The sequence below is a fragment of the Musca autumnalis genome, unplaced genomic scaffold (assembly GCF_047663935.1).
Source record: "Musca autumnalis isolate F117 unplaced genomic scaffold, ASM4766393v1 scaffold_2, whole genome shotgun sequence".
NCBI lineage: Eukaryota > Metazoa > Arthropoda > Insecta > Diptera > Muscidae > Musca > Musca autumnalis.
In genome coordinates this window covers 32,599,746-32,619,378 of record NW_027411755.1, presented here as the reverse complement: position 1 = coordinate 32,619,378, position 19,633 = coordinate 32,599,746, and the positions used below count along the sequence as shown (strand labels likewise).

The following is a 19,633-nucleotide window of genomic DNA, read 5'->3' as shown; positions in this document are numbered from 1 at the left end:
AGTTTTCATTTTCATTGCAGCTGTTGTTCACAAAAATTCAAACCCGCCCCCCAAAAAACCCAGGAAAAAATGAACATCATTTATTTAAACGGTGGTGGTAGTGTTGGACATAATGGTTGAACCCTTTCGTAACTGATTTAACTCACCACCCCTTTTTTCACACACAAAACAAAATAACCTCCATTTACGCAAGCACTTTCCATTGACAATAATTACCATACAACGTTAAAGGATACAACAAAATATCCTTTGGTAGAAAAACCAAAAAAAAACTAAATTTTTTAAATTGCCTCCAAAACAAAGCAACTGCCATATAATAAAATTTTGAAAACAAATAACTCAAATAAATCATTTAATAATCACAATAAAAATAAATTAAAAATAGTTCATCTAAACCATTAACATAATATCGATACAACAACAACAAATAGTTATTCACATTCCATAAATATAAAAGCAAAATCCATTTTGGTATAGTAAAACTAAAAATATTATCATAATATCTAACGAACTTAGTAGATTTTTTAAGTGTATTTGTGTGTATGTGTGTGTGCGAGCAACATATTCATCCCGCGTTATATCAACAAGAAATTTTTTTGGAATTCACCTTAGAGATAGATATTCGTACATATAGAACGTCAAAATATATTCAACATAAATAAACAAGGTAAGTGGTAATATTCGAATATGTTCCTTATATTTTTAGAGAAAAAAACATGTTATAAAATCAAAATCGAACAATTAAGTCCAAGTCCAAAAACCTTTGGTATATCACTTTCCATTTTTGGAATATTCCAAAGAGGAACTTGTGTGGAAATTTAACTGCGAAAAAATTGTAGGAACTAAATAAATCGTATTATCAATCTCTATACTGTCGCATTTGCGACATCAACATAAAAAAATAATCCATACATATTATGAATGGTGTTCAATGTTCAGATTCATACATATATATTATGAAAACTGTTCTTAAAGCAGAAAACACTGAATTAATCTCAGAGAAATTAAACAAACAAATTGACTCAGTTTTTATATCCTAAATATTGGGAAGGTACTGAAGGTAGTGATGGGTGTTCATGTATTACACAAATAGTACATGAATAATATGAAAAAATAATTATGAAATAAAAATAAAGAAATTGGGAAAATGTTCCTTAAAATGTTTTCAGTGAAAGACTACATTTCGGTACACATTTCCAAGCGATCAAACACCAGGCCCAAAATGGGTTTTAAGGACTGTATTTGTGTGCAGTAATTTTAAAAAACGATACGGAAACCTTTTGTAATCGTTTCTTACAACAATACCTCACAATCTAAAATAAACATAAATAGATGCACATTTACACACAGCACATTTGCACACAGCAAGCATAATACGGTCGACAGTTTTGTCATTTCAAACAATGACCTCATGCATTGCTGAATACAAATCTATCTGACCCTTTTTACAGAAAAAAAAAAATAGTTTTCCACAAACTGAACATGCTTCCGGCCTTAAAAGATCCCAACCTTTTAAAAATTATGTATGCATATAATCTACGTTGTTTACAAACTAATCATTTTTTATATTATTACAAATAATTTTCATTTTCAAATTGTTGAAGGCATTACTTAGATTCTAAACTAATAATATAAATTCACAAAGTTATTTTAACTATCTAGGTGATGGCAACCAACACCTTCAGCATCCAGCTAGGACGTAGATCTCTCTTCCAGCGATGATAGACATGGTATATCTATTTCTAATATTTGGCAGGTCTAAATGGAACAGCACGGATTTCTTTCCATACTGTTTCGATGATCATAAGAAGAAGAAAGAAATAAGAAATTCCTTCATCTTTCACGGCCTTTGTATTTAAAAAAAACCCAGGTGGTATTCTTGCTATATAGGAAGTATTATGTTTTTTACACTGTAGTGATTGGGTCTGTCAGTGGAATAATTAAGACTGCGTTTCAGTATTGACATTGTTGAAGGCGCCTTCCTTGCCGACGCAGACTGTGAGTGTATACATTATGGTTATGACTTTTCGACATTTTTCTCAAAAATGATTTCCTGTAACACGGATGAATAAACTTTTGCCTATTAATCACAAAAATAACGTGTATTCCATTGAAATATTGAAAACGGTCATGTTCAAACCACTTTAAAAAAGTTTGTAGTTTTGTTTTGTTCGAAAATTATATCTTTGAAGAAAAGCGTTAACGAAATTTTTATGATTCTCAGCATTAAAGAAAATTAGTGAGAAATAAATGTTATGTCAGTTTAGTTATCTCATGTGGCTCTAAAGTTAATTTTAAATTATAGCTTCCAGAATTAAAAAGTTTTTACACATTTAACACATTTTGTAAATTTTTCCACAAAATGCGTTCCCGTACACCAAAAAAGTTGCAAAATGTTCACTTCTCTTTGAACAAAAATGGCGCTGAATTGCTTTCTCTTTAGAAACGGCTTCTGATTGGCTGATACGCCGACTTTGACATTTGTTCCAGTTTTTTTTTAAAGTTTGTGCCATTTTTCCGTTCCCGTACATTTTGGAAAAATGTGTATGTGGAACACATTTTCGACAGCTTACTCTTTTGACATTTTTGTACCCTCCACCATAGTATGGAGGGTATATTAAGTTTGTCATTCCGTTTGTAACACATCGAACTAATCATTTGCGACCCTATAAAGTATATATATTCTTGATCAGGATAAAATTCTAAGACGATCTAGCCATGTCCGTCTGTCCGTCCGTCTGTCCGTCTGTTGTAATCACTCTAGCGTCCGCAATAATTGAGATAGAGTGCTGAAATTTTGCACCCGAGGGTCTTTTTTCCATAGGCAGGTCAAGTTCGAAGATGGGCTATATCGGTCCACTCTTTGGTATAGCCCCCATATAACGGTACCTCCGGATTTGAGGTATTTTGACGTTCTTCCCCACATTTGCAGACCGAATTAGCTATAATTTGGCACTTGGGGTTCCTAGTGATCAACAAACTTATACCCCAAAGGATATTGGCATAGGTCCATGTTTTGGTATAGTCCCCATATAACGGTACATCCCGATTTTCGGTATTTTGAGAATTTTAGCCACAATTTTTAACCGAACTATCTGCAATTTGACATTTGAGGTTCTCCGTAGTCATAAAAAATCTCCACCAAACATCGTCAAGATAGGTCAATGTTTTGGTATAGACCCCATATAACGGTACCTCCCGATTTTCGGTATTTTGAGAATTTTAGCTACAATTTTTAACCGAACTAGCTGTAATTTGTCATTTGAGGTTCTCCGTAGTCATAAAAAATCTCCACCAAACATCGTCAACAAAAGTCAATGTTTTGGTATAGCCCCCATATAACGGTACCTCCCGATTTTCGGTATTTTGAGAATTTTAGCCACCATTTGTAACCGAACCATCTGCAATTTGACATTTGAGGTTCTCAGTGGTCATGAAACATCTCCACCAAACATCGTCAACATAGGTCAATGTTTTGGTATGGCCCCCTTATAACCGTACCTCCCGATTTTCGGTATTTTGAGAATTTTAGCTACAATTTTTAACCGAAATAGCTGTAATGTGACCTTTGAAGTTCTCAGTGGTCATAAAACATCTCCAACGAAACATCGTCAAAATAGGTCCATTTTTTTGTATAGCCCCCATATAACGGTAGCTCCAGATGTTCGGTATTTTGAGAATTTTAGCTGCAATTTTTAACCGAACTAGCTGTAATGATCGGTATTTTGAGAATTTTAGCTACAATTTTGTCTATTCAAAAATAATCGTCAATATAGGTCCATGTTTTGGTATATCCCCCCATATAACTGTACCTCCCGATTTTCGGGAATTTTCAGTGGTCACGAAATTTCTTCACTAAAATTCGTCAACATGGGTCCATTTTTGAGGGTCTACATTGTTTTGATGGGATTACCCTCAATTTGACTCTTGAAGTTCCCTGCAGCTATAAAACTTTTCGCTAAAAAATTTAAAGATAGGTTGACTCTTTGATATAGCCCCGTAGGTGGTACCTTTCACCTAGTTGAACACATTTTTTAGATTAGATTAGATAACACTGTGCAACAAAATGAAGGTGAAAGTCTGGGCTTGGAAAATTCCTCTTGGGGAAGAAAGGCCTTGGTGAGTATATTATGAACCCCGAAGATCCGCCGTGGGTCGAATTTCCGCTTTATGGCGTGATGAAATTTTTGTTAGAGACCCTGTGGGCCATCAGCAATAAGCGTTAGCATATGAAGGAGCACTTTCACCTAACACATTCACCATATCATTATGAATTTCTTGTTCCGATAAACCTTTTTTATGTAAATATTTAATGACAGCACGTTTCTATATGAAGGAGTTGCCAGATCGAAACAAAATTTAACATGTGTTCATAACAGAGATGGAAGTTTCCAAAACACTTAACTTTTTTCTGTTTATACTGCGCTTTTTGTGCTAGGCTAAGAAGTTTCCGAACTGCTCTCGTATCATTCAGCCTGAATTTATAAAATTTACGAAAAACAATTCGTATAAATACATTCTACAATTACACGGATAAGCTAATATTTAGCATACACATTCATTATTTTCAAGAGAATCAGATTTCGTTTATTCAAATATGATGTTTTGTTCGAGTAATGTTGGTTTGTTGGGTTGTCTTGTGTAATGGAAAAAATGTGTGTATTGAAAATTTTCATTTCAAAAACAAAAGCTCTCTTTTTCAATTGTGTGAGTGAGCAAATTGACACACACTGACAGGACAAGTGCGCCCTTTGAGCAGCCTTGCTTTAAAACATTGATGCTCAATATAAAAAAGAGAGTAAAGTAGTGAGAGAATCACAAGAAAGTTTGTATCAGCATTCAGTGGCAGGGATGCCAGATAAGTTTGGTCGAAAATCGGCACTTTTCGGGTGCCAAAATCGGCAAAATCGGCAAAAAATTTTCAAAATCGGCAAATTAAATAACGTTTATTTCAGTTCAAATTATTGCTATATTTAACAAGCATAAGTTAAAAAATAACATTTTAAGTGCAACAAAACAATTAACAATTCATAAACCAAGGCAATAATTCAAAATATGTATGAATATAAATGGTTTTACCATATGCAAATGTATATATATTTATAAGTACGTCAAGCTAAACAAAACGTATGCAAATATTGTCTTAAGAGGTTATTAATAAGGTGATTGTTTTTATACCCTCAGCATTTATGCTAACGAGGGTATATTAACTTTCATACTGGCAAAATGTGCCTCATCGAAATAATGGTTTTAGACCCCAAGTATGTTTGGACGAAATGTGTTTCAGACAATTTGGAGTCGATTTAGCAATGTCCGCCCGTCTGTCTGTCTGGCTGACTGGTGCGCACGATAACTCTCGAACGGATGAGCCGATTTTTCCAAGGTTTGGCTTTCGTAATATTTTGTCGAAACTTAGTTTAAGTTCGAAGATGGGCAATATCGGTCCACTCCTTCAGGTACCTCTCCCACAAAAGTCCAAAAATGTTCGGAAAAATTGTACGCGCTATAACTCTTGAAAGGAGTGACTGATTTAGTAGATTTAGTACTATACACATCCTAATATGTCTACAAGATATAGATTAGGTACGAATATGGACTCTATTTGTCTATTCCTTCAGGTACCTCACACACTAAATTTCGTATAAGTTTTCTTTAAGACCTGAGGCCCAATTCCGTTTCTATGAAAATGTAAAATGAAAACTTTTGGAAAGGAAAAAACTGTCAAATGAAAAAAATTATAAAGGAAATATTTTTCATTTCAATTTTTCATAGAACAAAAATCCAGCCCCTGCTGTCGAATCACTTTGATTTTGTTTGAAACAATTTGAATACGCTGCCTCCATTACGACGGTAAAAGCTTTTTCAGGGGCATGTCCATACTTCATGAGAATATAGCCCGAGAGGTGTAAAAACCCCTATGACACTGTATGTAATGGCTGTAGACCACGATAATTCTCGAACTGATCAACCGATTCCAAAAGTTATACGATGACCCACTGAAATGGCTAGTGGGCGCGATATCTATCGAAAAGATATAACTCTCAAAATAAAATCCACTTCCCTAATGGACTATGTCGGTCCATTCCCTTAAGTACCACCTCCACAACACTTTTGAATTTAAATTGTAATCCACATTTTTCGGCAAGTTCAAATGTCTAAAAATGGCCTCATAATTCTGAAAAGACCTTAAAAACATTCGTTCTGTCCGTAGAAGAAAGTTTCAATTCACATAGGCTGAGGGTATACCTCTGTCAGCAAAGCCGACTGACACTTTCTTACTAGTTGTATTGGAATTTTGAAATGTTGGTTTACAATTAAATTCAATTTCTGTAATAAATATTTGAATTAAAGTTTTGTAACAAATCATTTTTAATGACAAAATTATAACAGTTAGACTTATTTAATTTTAAGTAGTCTTTAGTAGAGTTGGGTAATCTAGTTCCTAGTTCCTTGTACTAGTTCCAAAACGTATGAGTAACATCATGAAATATAACGTGTGATGTTAAGTATACGCAGTTTGTTCAAAGAAAAAATGTGGGCCATTGGAACTGCGAAGTGAACTAGATAGTTCCATATAGTTCCTTTGGCACAACTCTAGTCTTTAGTAAAGAGAATTCCTTCCATCGAGTCCCTAACTAATCGATCTCGGCACTTGTTATACCCTCAGCCTTTAGGCTAAAGAGGGTATTTACACTTTGATACGACCAAAAATGTGCCTCATCGAAATAATGGTTTTAGACCCCAAGTATGTTTGTACGATATCCGTTTCAGACAATTTTGAGTAGATCTAGCAATGTCCGTCCGTCTGTCTGTCCGTCTGTCTGGCTGGCTGGTGCGCACGATAACTCTCGAACGGATCAATCGATTCGGTTCAAATTTTGGGTATCCAAATATTTTGTCCAGATTTGATTTAAGTTCGAAGATGGGCCATATGGGTCCACTCCTTCCGGTACCTCCCCCACAAATGTTCAAAAATTGTCGCAAAACTCTCGCAGGGAGTAACCGAATTGAACCAAACTTTGCATATGGTAATACTACCTCTAGGCATACATCAAGTTCGAATATAGATTATATCGGTCCACTCCTTCGGGTACCTCCCACACAAAATTTCGGAAAAGTTCAGTTTAGGACCTATTCTCGAAGCTCTCTGATTTTTGTTATAGCAGGGAGTAACCGAATTGAACCAAACTTTGCATATGGTAATACTACCTCTAGGCATACATCAAGTTCGAATATAGATTATATCGGTCTACTCCTTCGGGTACCTCCCACACAAAATTTCGGAATAGTTCGGATAAGTTCACTTTAAGACATGCTCTCGAATCACTTTAATTTTTGTTGAAGCAACTTGCATTCGCTGCCTCAATTGCGATGGTAAAAGTTGTTTTAGGGGCAAGTCCATACTTCTTGAGCAAACAGCCCGAAGAGTGTAAAAACCCCATATGGCACCATATGTTGTGGCTGGAGATCCACTTCCATAACGGTCAATGTCGATCCATTCCTTTTAGTATCTCCTCCGCAAAACTTTTGATCTTTAATCCTAATCAACAGTTTTGTCGGTTCAAACGCCCAACATTTTTAAAACCCCCTAAATACATACGTATTTTGGGAAATAATTGTTTCAATATACACAGGCTGAGGGTATATCTCTGTCGGCAAAGCCGACTGATACTTGTTTACTTGTTTTTATTTAAATTTACTTGGCTAGAAACTCTTTCCACATTTGCTGAAGAATGTGGCAAGACTAAAACATGTTTAATAAATTTGGACAAAATAGGAAATAATGATTCAGAATTTGCACATAATTATTCACACATTGTTTTCCAAAATTCTAGCAACTCTACGTTTTTATCTTTAAACAAATTTTTGAAATTTAAACGTGAAAGTTCGCGTGATTCTTGCTTTTCGTTTATGTTTATAAAGCATTCGTATTCCTTTATAATGTCGAAAAATAAATCTTGTGTGCCATTTGTTATAAAACTTTGATTTATTGAAGCTAGGCACTTAAATTTATTTTCAAAATTAAACCGCTTCAAAATCTGACCACAAAGTTCAATGTAAAAGTTTGTGCAGTTTTTAATTATTTCCACTAACCCACTTTTCGACAATTTCCTTGACGAATATACTGAAGTACACGTTATGGTAATCAAGAAAATTCAAACTGTTTTTATAAAATGTAAAAAAATGTTATTATTATTATTATTAATCAAACTACTCTTGACGATATAGTTGTCTTTGGTATTGTACCAAATTAGTTCTAGCAACCACAATTTAAATACAAAATGGAAATTTTATGTGAACAAGTTGCCTTAACTAAAAATCGGCATTTTAGGGGTTAAAATCGACAAATCGGCATTTCTATTTTTTTGGACTAAAAATCGGCAAAATGCCGATAAATCGGCAAATCTGGCATCACTGTTCAGTGTCCCCATTAAAATTATGCGTACATCCCTGCACATGTTTACTTGTCGGCTGCTCAACGACGACTGAATGTTATTCTCATATACGTTAACGTATATGGATGATCTTGGCTGCTTTAAAAGGAAGGAAGGACCAAGATTTATTATAAACATGATGCTAAAAAAGACGTAGTATCTTATTTTCCAAATGTTGCTATAGAAATACTCATGTCGGCTGACAAAATGCTGATATCGATATAAAATGCTGATACCGATACCGATTGATAATATGAAAGTTTCTATAAGAGGACCTAGGTAGGGTCTCTGAATTACAAGAAGAGACTACATAGTGTTCTTGTATTGCGTCAGCAACAACAAATGGCGCAACAGGACGAAAAATATAATTTTCCATAGATATTATTTTTTCAATAGGGGATTCTATAGGTCATATAGATCGATTAAATAAATTAATTAAAAATCTCACGAATAGTGTCCTTCGCCCTAAAAAGGCAAAATTTAAAAATAAAAATTCAGCTGAGTTCGGCTGGGACTTGAACCTGGGTCATCACCAACCAACGGAAAATGTTGCTGAAGTCTTGGCGTTCTAAACCACAGTCTACTTAAATCTTTCAATATGAAAGACATACTACAATAAGATGGAAAAAAGCTAACGATTGTATATGATGTAATATTGTAAAAAATTGATTTCTAGAAAAGAAGGGGTTGAATGTGTCTTTTTTGGAAATAAAAAAGCTTCAATTTAAATGCACAAATGCAAATTGGCAATGTTATACGTATAAATAGGGACTCCAAATTGCGAAAATTGTATAGCAACAATATCTAATGTGCCTGATGATGTTTACCTAACCAGTTAACGAAACGATTGTCGCATAGCGGTTGCTGTGTAGGACTTCGCTAAATATCATTTTTGCAATAGAATCTTCTCAGGTAATATAGCTCGATTAATTAATTAAATTAATTAAAAAACTCCCAAATAATGGCCTTCGCCCTAAAAAGGCAAAACCTAAAATTGAAAGCACACGATGTTGCTTATTAGCATAGGAAATGCCCATTGCAGCTCTGAATCTAGGATCTTAGTTCAGTTAAAAGGACTGAATGTGGCGTTCAAAGCATTGCTAAAGGAAGACCAAATATATGTTTTAAACAAGTTGCTAAAAGGGAATTGTTTCTCTTAATATTGCTGAAAATGATGCACGATTTATTCTTCAAATGTTGCTATAGAAATACCCATAATGTGGAAGTTGCTATAGGAAGGCCCGGGTTGCATATCTGAATCTTGTTGCAACAAGATCAACGATTTATTCTTAAAAATTTGCTCATAATGACATCACCATTCTCTTAATCTTGATGTTTATGAACCGCGATTTATTCTCGATATGTTGCCAGAGAAGGACGTACAAATATTTCTTAAAATGTTGCTAAAGATAAAGCAATACCATTTTTTTATCTATCTTAGTCTCACTTCTTATATCAGTAGATCCTCACCCCATGTTATGGTGTAATCTCCCGTCAATTCGCTTTAGCTGTATTTTATTTATAATTATTTTTTAATATTCATTTTTATACCCTCCACCATATGGAGGGTATAATTAAATTTGTCATTCCGTTTGTAACACATCGAAATATTCGTCGGAGACCCTATAAAGTATATATATTATTGATCAGCATAAAATTCTATGTCGATTTGACCATGTCCGTCTGTCCGTCCGTCCGTCCGTCCGTCAGTCCGTCCGTCTGTCTGTCTGTTGAAATCAAGATACAGCTCGCAATTTTAAAGATAGAGAGTCAAAATTTGGTACAGAAGTTTTTATTACTTGCAGGATGGTTGGTATTGAAAATGGGATATATCGGTCCACGTTTTGATATAGCCCCCATAGAACGGTACCTCCCGATTTTCGGTATTTTTAAGGTTTTAGTTTCATTATCCTACCAAAATGGCTGAAATTTGGTACGTAGTCTTCTTTAGGGGTATAAAACATTCCCCCAGAATTTTGTCGGTATCGGTCCACACCTTCATATAGCCCCCATAGAACGGTACCTCCCGATTTTCGGTATTTTTAGGGTTTTAGCTTCATTATCCCACCAAAATGGCTGAAATTTGGTACGTAGTCTTCTTTAGTGGTATAAAACATTCCCCTAGAATTTTGTCGGTATCGGTCCACGTTTTGATATAGCCCCCATAGAACGGTACCTTCCGATTTTCGGTATTTTTAAGGTTTTAGCTTCATTATCCTACCAAAATGGCTGAAATTTGGTTTGTAGTCTTCTTTAGGGGTATAAAACATTCCCCCAGAATTTTGTCGGTATCGGTCCACACCTTCATATAGCCCCCATAGAACGGTACCTCCCGATTTTCGGTATTTTTAAGGTTTTAGTTTCATTATCCTACCAAAATGGCTGAAATTTGGTACGTAGTCTTCTTTAGGGGTATAAAACATTCCCCCAGAATTTTGTCGGTATCGGTCCACACCTTCATATAGCCCCCATAGAACGGTACCTCCCGACTTTCGGTATTTTTAAGGTTTTAGCTTCATTATCCTACCAAAATGGCTGAAATTTGGTACGTAGTCTTCGTTAAAGGTATAAAACATTCCCCCAGAATTTTGTCGGTATCGGTCCACACCTTCATATAGCCCCCATTGAACGGTACCTTCCGATTTTCGGTATTTTTAAGGTTTTAGCTTCATTATCCTACCACAATGGCTGAAATATGATACGTAGTCTTCTTTAGGGGTATAAAATATTTCCCCAGAATTTTGTCGGTATCGGTCCACACCTTGATATAGCCCCCATAGAACGGTACCTCCCGATTTTCGGTATTTTTGGGGTTTTAGCTTCATTATCCTACCAAAATGGCTGAAATTTGGTACGTAGTCTTCTTTAGGAGTATAAAACTTTCCCCCAGAATTTTGTCGGTATCGGTCCACACCTTCATATAGCCCCCATAGAACGGTACCTCCCGATTTTCGGTATTTTTAAGGTTTTATCTTCATTATCCTTCCAAAATGGCTGAAATTTGGTACGTAGTCTTCTTTAGGGGTATAAAACTTTCCCCCAGAATTTTGTCGGTATCGGTCCACACCTTCATTAGCCCCTATAGAACGGTACCTCCCGATTTTCGGTATTTTGAACGTTGTGGCCTCAATATTCCACCGAAATGGCTGAAATTTGGTATTTAGACATCGTTGGGGTACTCAAACTTCCCCTTTAAATTTGTCGGTATAGGCCCACGCCTTCATATAGCCCCCATGGAAAGGCACCTCCCGATTTTTCGTATTTTGAAGGTTGTGTCTTCAATATTCCACCAAAATTGCTGACTAAAATTCGTCGGTATAGGTCCACATTTCGATATAGCCCCCATAGAACGGTACCTCCCGATTTTAGTAATACTGATGATTGTGACGTCAATATCCAACCGAAATGGCTGTAATTCGTTATTTCGTCTTCCAAGAGTTATAAAATATTCCAGAAGAGTGTTATCAGTATAGGTCCACGTCTTCCTATATCCCCATTGAAGCGTACTTCTTGATTTTCGGTATTTTTTAAGTTTTAGCCCCACTCTCTTACCGAAATATAGGAAATTTGGTATTTAGTCTTCTTTGAGCCTAAAAACTTTCCGTCAGAAATTTGTCGGTATAGATCGACGTTTTGAAATAGCCCCCATAGAATGGTGCCTCACATTGTTTTACCGAAATTGCTGAAATTTAGTATTAAGTCTTCTTCATACACGAAAGGAAACTAATTATTCCATTTTACTTCAATACAACTTGTGGTGGAGGGTATAACAAGTTCGGCCCGGCCGAACTTAACGCCGTTCTTACTTGTTGATTCTAAACTTGTTGAAAAGAACTTCGACAGGTTCTCAACAAATTCACGAAGTTATTGCTAGACCCACAACCAATCAGTACCAAATCATCTCTACAATACATATAATTCAATAGTCAGGATGATCACAATGGACTTCAAGGTCTCCGAGCGGAGTGGCTGCCAGTACGGCAACTACGCATAAACTTAAACTAAACCTAATCTAAAACCAGAACCAAATTCGAATTTTTCGATTGCAAAATTTTTCTTGCCAATTCAGAAAATTTCTATTGCAACTTTTTGGGAATCTTCCAATAAAAAAATTTGGTGTTCAAATAGTGGGATTCTGTAAAAATAATGTTTAAATATGTTATTGCACCTGTTTAAATTTTTGACTGTTGTATAACTTGTCCCTTGTCCCATCTGGGATGTTTGTGGAACAATTATTATTATAACTGAAAAGTTGCAAAAAATGTTGCTATCGGTAGGATTTAGCAACAGCTTTATTTTGGTTGTTAACTTGCCGAATATTTTCGTTAATTACCGAAATTATAAGCATTTTAATTCTACCGATATTTGTCGGTAACTCGAAAAATTAATTAGAGAATTCCACTACCGGTTGTTTATGAACAATTTTCTGTAACAACACTTTGTGTGCTAATCAGGTTTCTCTCTTTAACCACATGTTGAGAAGTCCTGTTATTGTTTTTTTACTGTCATATGGTGATTGTATTAACTTTGATTTAAAGACTGATTGATTACTTTTTACTTTTTAAAAATTACGATATATAAAATGACTGCAATGTTAAAGGGAATGCAACACCCAGAGAAAAGAATGATTATAATAATATATTTATAATAATATAATATATTTATTTCATATAAAAATATAAACAATAATACAAAAATTAACTAACTTTCATAGCTTAGGATAAAAACTTTGAATTAAAAAATATTTCTACATTTAAATTTAAATGTACATATCCGCTGCGTTATCTACAGTTATTTATAATTAAATTATTTACTTAATTAATTGCACAGACTTATATTACCGATTTTTCAGCATCAGAACATACACGATTATCATAGGCACACTCCAGTTGTTTACCTTAAAAAGTTAGAAAATTATAGCTTATTAAAAATATAAAAAAAAGAAATTTTAACTACCTTCAACATCCATTTCCTCACGTTGTCTTCGTATAAATCTCAAACCCAAAAAAATTAAGGCCCCCGTTAAGAGTAGAACACCCAAAGTAATTAAACATATTGTTAAGATATTTGAAGACTGCTCCATTTCTACAATTATTTCCTCATCTCCATTTTGACTTGGGTCAGACATAAAATTAGCATATTCTTCCGCAGATAAACACACAGATTTTACAACTTGTTTTGGGGACTCGGTTGTTTCTCTTTTACTAAAGGTTTTCTTTAACATTCGATAACCCTCTTGACAAGTGCAAGTACCATTTTCGGTACAAATCGCCTTGGGATCAGAACAAGCTTGCAGGCGACAATCAATTTCATCAATGGCAAATTTTAATGGTTGACATTGACCTCTGTAGCGTACATAGTCATCGGGACATTTGGTTTGATCTGTCTCATCTTCACCATTTGGACTCCAGCTCTGTGATACGGTGGTACTCTCGAAAGTTTCATCGAATACCTGATTAGGATCTATGTCCTCTTTCCATGTGTCAATATCAGTTTCAATTTCGGGTTGCTTTTCTGTTGTATCTAATTCATCCGCAGTGTTGTGATCCTCCAAAGGTTGATAGGTTTCTTTACCATTTAAATTGGGTTCACATTTTTGCGTTTCTTCATTCATAACAAAACCAATATTACATTGACATTTTTCCCGTTCCACACAAGTTCCATTTTTACATTGATCGCCAAGAGAGCATATGGGCTCGCATGTTCCCCTCTCAGCTCGATAACCCTCTGGGCATTCGCATTGATTGGGTGCAACGCATTTCCCCTGGAAAGGACAACCAGATGGACAATGAGGCCGGCATATTGGACCCTCTGCAATGCGATATCCCGTGTGACAGGCACATTCATTGGGTTTTACACAAACGCTATGTTCCGGACAGGTTTTCTCACATATCGGTTCACAATAATGTTTACCATCAGTTTTCGATAGGGTCGAAAAATAACCCTCGGCACATTTGCAAACTTCCGGCTCAACACATTTTGAATTTGCCGGACAGCCTTCACGGCAACGTGGTTCACACGTTTCCTGTTCAGTTTTTTCATAACCCTCACAGCAACCACGGACTGGAATGATTTTGGCAATGGGTTCCAGCTCAACATATTTTTCAATTTTCTTCGTTCTAGCCCAAGATAGGAATCTTTTCATTTCTCGCGTTTTTGTTACATTTACATAACTATAGTCGGTGCGATTGTAAATACAATAGGCTTGTGACTCCGCCGCCGTATATCTTAGATCCAAAAATTGGAAGTAGATTATAAAAATTATTGTAAGATATTTCATTGTGTTGAGCTGAAAGTAGAACAAGAGGGAAGTATTAGCTGGTTTCTAGATATATTTTTAACATTCCAAACTTTCAAAGTATTTGTTTAGAGAACCAGAAGGACTCCACCCACGATTATTGAAAAAAACTAAATATTATTTTAGAAATCCATGATCATTGGAAAAAAATGTTTTTTAATCATTGAAAAAATATTTTTTAGAAATCCTCGATTATTGAAAATAATAAAATTTTAAAAATTCACGATTATTGAACAAGTAATTTCTAATAAATATATTTCTTTACAAATTCACGATTATAAAAAATAATATTTTTTTAAAAATCCTCGATTACTGAAAATTATAATTTTTTATATATTGAAAAAATATTTTTCAAAAACTCACGATTATTAAAAAAAAATATTTAACAAATCTACGATTATTGAAAATAACATTTGTAAAAAATCTCCGATTAATGAAAATAATATTTTTTAAAATACTTTTTTAAAAAACCACGATTATTAAAAAATACAGGATTTTTAAAAAAATATTTTTCTGAAAAATCCACGATTATTGAAAAAATGTTTTTTAAAAAACCACGATTATTTAAAAAAATATTTTTTAAAAATCCACGATTATTAAAAAAATTGTTTTTTTTTTTTTTTAAATCCACGATTATTAAAAAAATATATTTTGAAAAATTCACGATTATTGAAAAAAATTTTTTTGAAAAATCCACGTTTATTGAAAAAATATTTTCTTAAAAATCTACGATTATTGAAAAAAATATTTAAAAAAAATATTTAAAAAAGTATTTAAAAAAATATTTAAAGAAATAGTTAAAAAAATATTTTTTAAAAATCCACGATTAACGAAAATATTTTTGAAAACGATTATTAAAAATATTTTTTTTAAATCCACGGTTATATTAACTAAAAATCCACTATTTAAAAAAATATTAAAAAAACACGATTATTGATTTTTTTAATAAAAAATTAAAAATCCAAGTTTATTAAAAAAATAGTTTTTTTTTGTTAAAATCCGCGATTATTGAAAAAAACGTATTTTTTTAAATCCACGATTATTGAAAAAAGTATTTTTTATAAAAAATCCACGATTATTGAAAAAAGTATTTTTTATAAAAAATCCACGATTATTGAAAAAACGTATTTTTTTAAATCCACGATTATTGAAAAAAGTATTTTTTATAAAAAATTCACGATAATTGAAAAATATTTTTTTAAATCCATAATTATTGAAAAAATATTTTTTAAAAAATCCACGACTATTGAAAAAAATATTTTTTTAAATGTCCACGATTATTGAAAAAACATTTTCTTAAAAATTCACGATTATTGCAAAAATATATTTTCTTAAAAATCCACGATTATTGAAAAAATATTTTTTAAAAAATCCACGACTATTGAAAAAAAAATTTAAAAAATCCACGATTATTGAAAAAAAAAATTTTAAAAATCCACGATTATTGAAAAAATATTTTTTAAAAAGTCCACGACTATTGAAAAAAATTTTTTTAAAAAATCCACGATTATTGAAAAAAAAAAATTTAAAAAAACCACGATTATTGAAAAAATATTTTTTAAAAAATCCACGATTATTGAAAAAATATTTTGTAAAAAATCCACGATTATTGAAAAAATATTTTTTAAAAAATCCACGATTATTGAAAAAATATTTTTTAAAAAATCCACGATTATTGAAAAAATATTTTTTAAAAAATCCACGATTATTGAAAAAATATTTTTTTAAAAATCCACGATTATTGAAAAAATATTTTTTAAAAAATCCACGATTATTGAAAAATATTTTTTTAAAAAATTCACGATTATTGAAAAAATATTTTTTAAAAAATCCACTATTATTGAAAAAATATTTTCTTAAAAATCCACCCTTATTGAAAAAATATTTTCTTAAAAATCCACGAATTTTGAAAACATATTATCTTAAACATCCACGATTATTAAAAATAAATATATATAAAAAATATATTTTTTTAAAACCATAATTATTGAAAAAAATTGAAAAATATTTTTTTAAAAATCCACGATTGTTAATTTTTTGTTCAAATCTACGATTATTGATTTTTTTTAAATCCACGATTATTCACATTTTTTTTAATCCGCGATTATTTACTTTTTTTTAAATCCACGATTATTGACAATTTTTTAAATTGATTGAAAATAATATTTTTAAAAATGCACGATTTTTAGAAATTTCCGGTTATTGAAAATAATATCATTAAAAAAATATTTATTTAAAAAAAATCCACGATTATTGAAAATAAGAGGTTTTAAAAAATTTAAATAATTGAAAAAAATTGTTAAATATCCATGATTATTAAAAAAATATTTTTCAAAAATACACAATTATTGAAAATAATATTTTTTACAAATATTACATTATTGAAAATAAATATTTTTTAAAACTTCTCGATTATTAAAAATTAATATTTTTTACAAATATTAAATTATTGAAAATAAATATTTTTTACAAATATTAAATTATTGAAAATAAATATTTTTTACAAATATTAAATTATTGAAAATAATTTTTTTTTAAAAAATTCTCGGTTATTAAAAATTAATATTTTTAAAAATACGTGATTACTTAAAATGGATATTTTTTAAAAATACGCGATTACTGAAAATGAATATTTTTTTAAAAATTTTAAATTATTGAAAATAAATATATTTTTTTAAAATCCTCGATTATTGGAAAGATATATATTTTAAAATTCCACGATTATTGGAAAAAATATTTATTTTAAAAAATCCACGATTATTGAAAAAATATTTATTTAAGAAAAATCCACGATTATTGAAAAAATATTTATTAAAAAAAAAAAACTATTAATGAAAAAATATTTATTTTAAAAAAATCCACGATTATTGAAAGAATATGTATTTAAAAATCCACGAATATTGAAAAAATATTTATTTTAAAAAATCCACGATTATTTAAAAAATATGTATTTTAAAAAAATCCATTTATCCATTTATTTTAAAAAATTTACATTAAAAAAATATTTAATTTTGTTTTTTTAAAAATCCACGATTAATGAAAAAAAATATTTTGTAAAAAAATACACGATTATTAAACAATATTTTGTAAAAAATACACGATTATTAAACAATATTTTTTTTAAAAATTCACGATTATTAAAAAATATTTTTTTTTTTTAAAAATTCAAGATTGTTAAAAAATATTTTTTTTTTTAAATTCACAGTTATTGCTACTACAAATCCATGATTATTGAAAAAAAAATAAAAATGCAAAGTTATTAAAAAATATATTGTTTTTAAAAATCCACGATTATTGAAAAAAAGTATTTTTTTTTTAAATTCACGATAAATAAAAATTTTTTTTTTTTTAAATTCACGATAATTAAAAAAATATTTTTTCAAATCCACGACTATTGAAAAAAAATCCACGACTATTAAACAAAAATTTTTTAAAAACCCACGATTATTGAAAAAAATATTTTTTTTCAATAATCCACGATTTTTGAAAAAATACATATTTTTTAATAATCCACGATTATTGAAAAAATACATATTTTTATAATCCTTAATTATTGAAAACATATTTTTTTTTTTTTTTAAATCCGCTATTATTGAAAACATATTTTTTAAAAATCCACTATTATTGAAAAACATATTTTTTAAAAATCCGCGATTATAGAAAATCATATTTTATAAAAATCGTCGATTATGAAAAGCATATTTTTTCAAAATACACGATTAATAAAAAATTTAAAATCCCAGATTTTTAAAAATAATATTTTTTTAAAAACCCAAAAAAAAATTTATTAAAATTCAAAAAAAAAATATATTTCCTTAAAAATCCTCGAAGAAGGGGACCGATGGATAAGACAGGGTGAAATGTTTTGGCTTAAATTGGTTGATAAGATCGCGAGTGCGCACCAAACAGCCAAATAAAATCCTTTACGAAATCCACGTCTATTGTGGTCTTCAAAAATGTTTGATTTGGATTTTAACTAATCTAGGATGAATTTAGTTTGCGAGTACTTAAAAAACAGGATCTCAATCTAGCATTTTATTAATTTATTATTTACATTAATCAATACTTTTTATATTATTAAAACATTAAAATACATTTGTAGCAACTTCTAATATTTCCGTGAGAATGGCGAGTCACACTAATTTGAAAATATTGCTGAAGCGATTCGGTTGCCTTTTATTCTAGATTTCGAAAACCTTGTGATATAAGATGTTTGGTACCCAATATCAGTGCACTTTTTTGTTATTAGTAATGCAATTTTTGTTGTTATTGTATTTGCATTAATCAATTCCATTTTCAAACTTAAACCATTGAAAAAATATATTTACTTTTGTTTACAAATAAAATTCAATCACTCAAGTACAGAGTGACAAAAGTCTGAATCACATTACACTTTACTTCCTTAAAACCAACAAAAAATGCTAAAAATTTCAATTTCTTTCTTCATTATTACCTATGTGACACTTTTGAATTTTTTATTTTATTATTTGTTTAAAAAATTGCTGATTATAAACAAATTCGCAACAATTATTTGTTCGAAATAAAATTACCGTTGCAGTGTTGTAAGTGATCTGTACTAGCTCAACAATTGAATGAAACTAAAAGCGAGTTGACAATCACATTAAACTCCGAAACTATTGTTACACTTGAGACACAAGACGCCCAAATACAATGGAAGAAACACACAGTCATATACTGACCGGCGTTTATGAAACGCTCTCTGTACGTCTTAAATTACAATTAAAATCGCCGGACTAAAACAGAGCGTCCACTTACACATATTTATTGATTCATTCATTATCCAAAATGCGGGTACTCCAGAAGCGATTGTGTTGTGGGTGGGGGTGTGTGTACTGATTTCAATGAAATATCCGCTGTTTTTAATTTTTGTTTGTTTTTT

General features: G+C 31.2%; 2 protein-coding genes across 2 annotated transcripts in view; one reads left to right on the top strand and one right to left on the bottom strand.

Annotated features, from left to right (window-relative positions):
* nAChRalpha5 (nicotinic Acetylcholine Receptor alpha5) overlaps window positions 1-19,633 on the top strand; it is a 627,615-nt gene that overhangs the window by 60 nt on the left and 607,922 nt on the right. Inside the window, exon 1 of the mRNA XM_073967499.1 lies at window positions 1-667. This exon is cut by the window's left edge and continues 60 nt beyond it. The gene's annotated coding sequence lies outside the window, so the exon portion shown is untranslated. The remainder of the gene's footprint in view (window positions 668-19,633) is intronic.
* NimC4 (Nimrod C4) lies at window positions 13,087-18,851 on the bottom strand. The gene is made up of 3 exons (XM_073965575.1): window positions 18,828-18,851; window positions 13,392-14,724; window positions 13,087-13,332 (listed from the first exon to the last, which is right to left on the bottom strand). The coding sequence occupies exons 2-3, from the start codon at window positions 14,713-14,715 to the stop codon at window positions 13,268-13,270; spliced, it is 1,389 nt and encodes a 462-aa protein (XP_073821676.1). The 5' UTR covers window positions 14,716-14,724; window positions 18,828-18,851; the 3' UTR covers window positions 13,087-13,267.

What these genes read in the sequence shown, in the direction of transcription:
- NimC4 (XM_073965575.1), bottom strand. Translation starts at nt 14,715, where the DNA reads ATGAAATATCTTACAATAATTTTTATAATCTACTTCCAATTTTTGGAT. An exon ending in TGAGGAAATGGATGTTGAAG is followed by an intron (nt 13,333 to 13,391) that starts GTAGTTAAAATT and finishes TAACTTTTTAAG; the next exon opens with GTAAACAACTGGAGTGTGCC.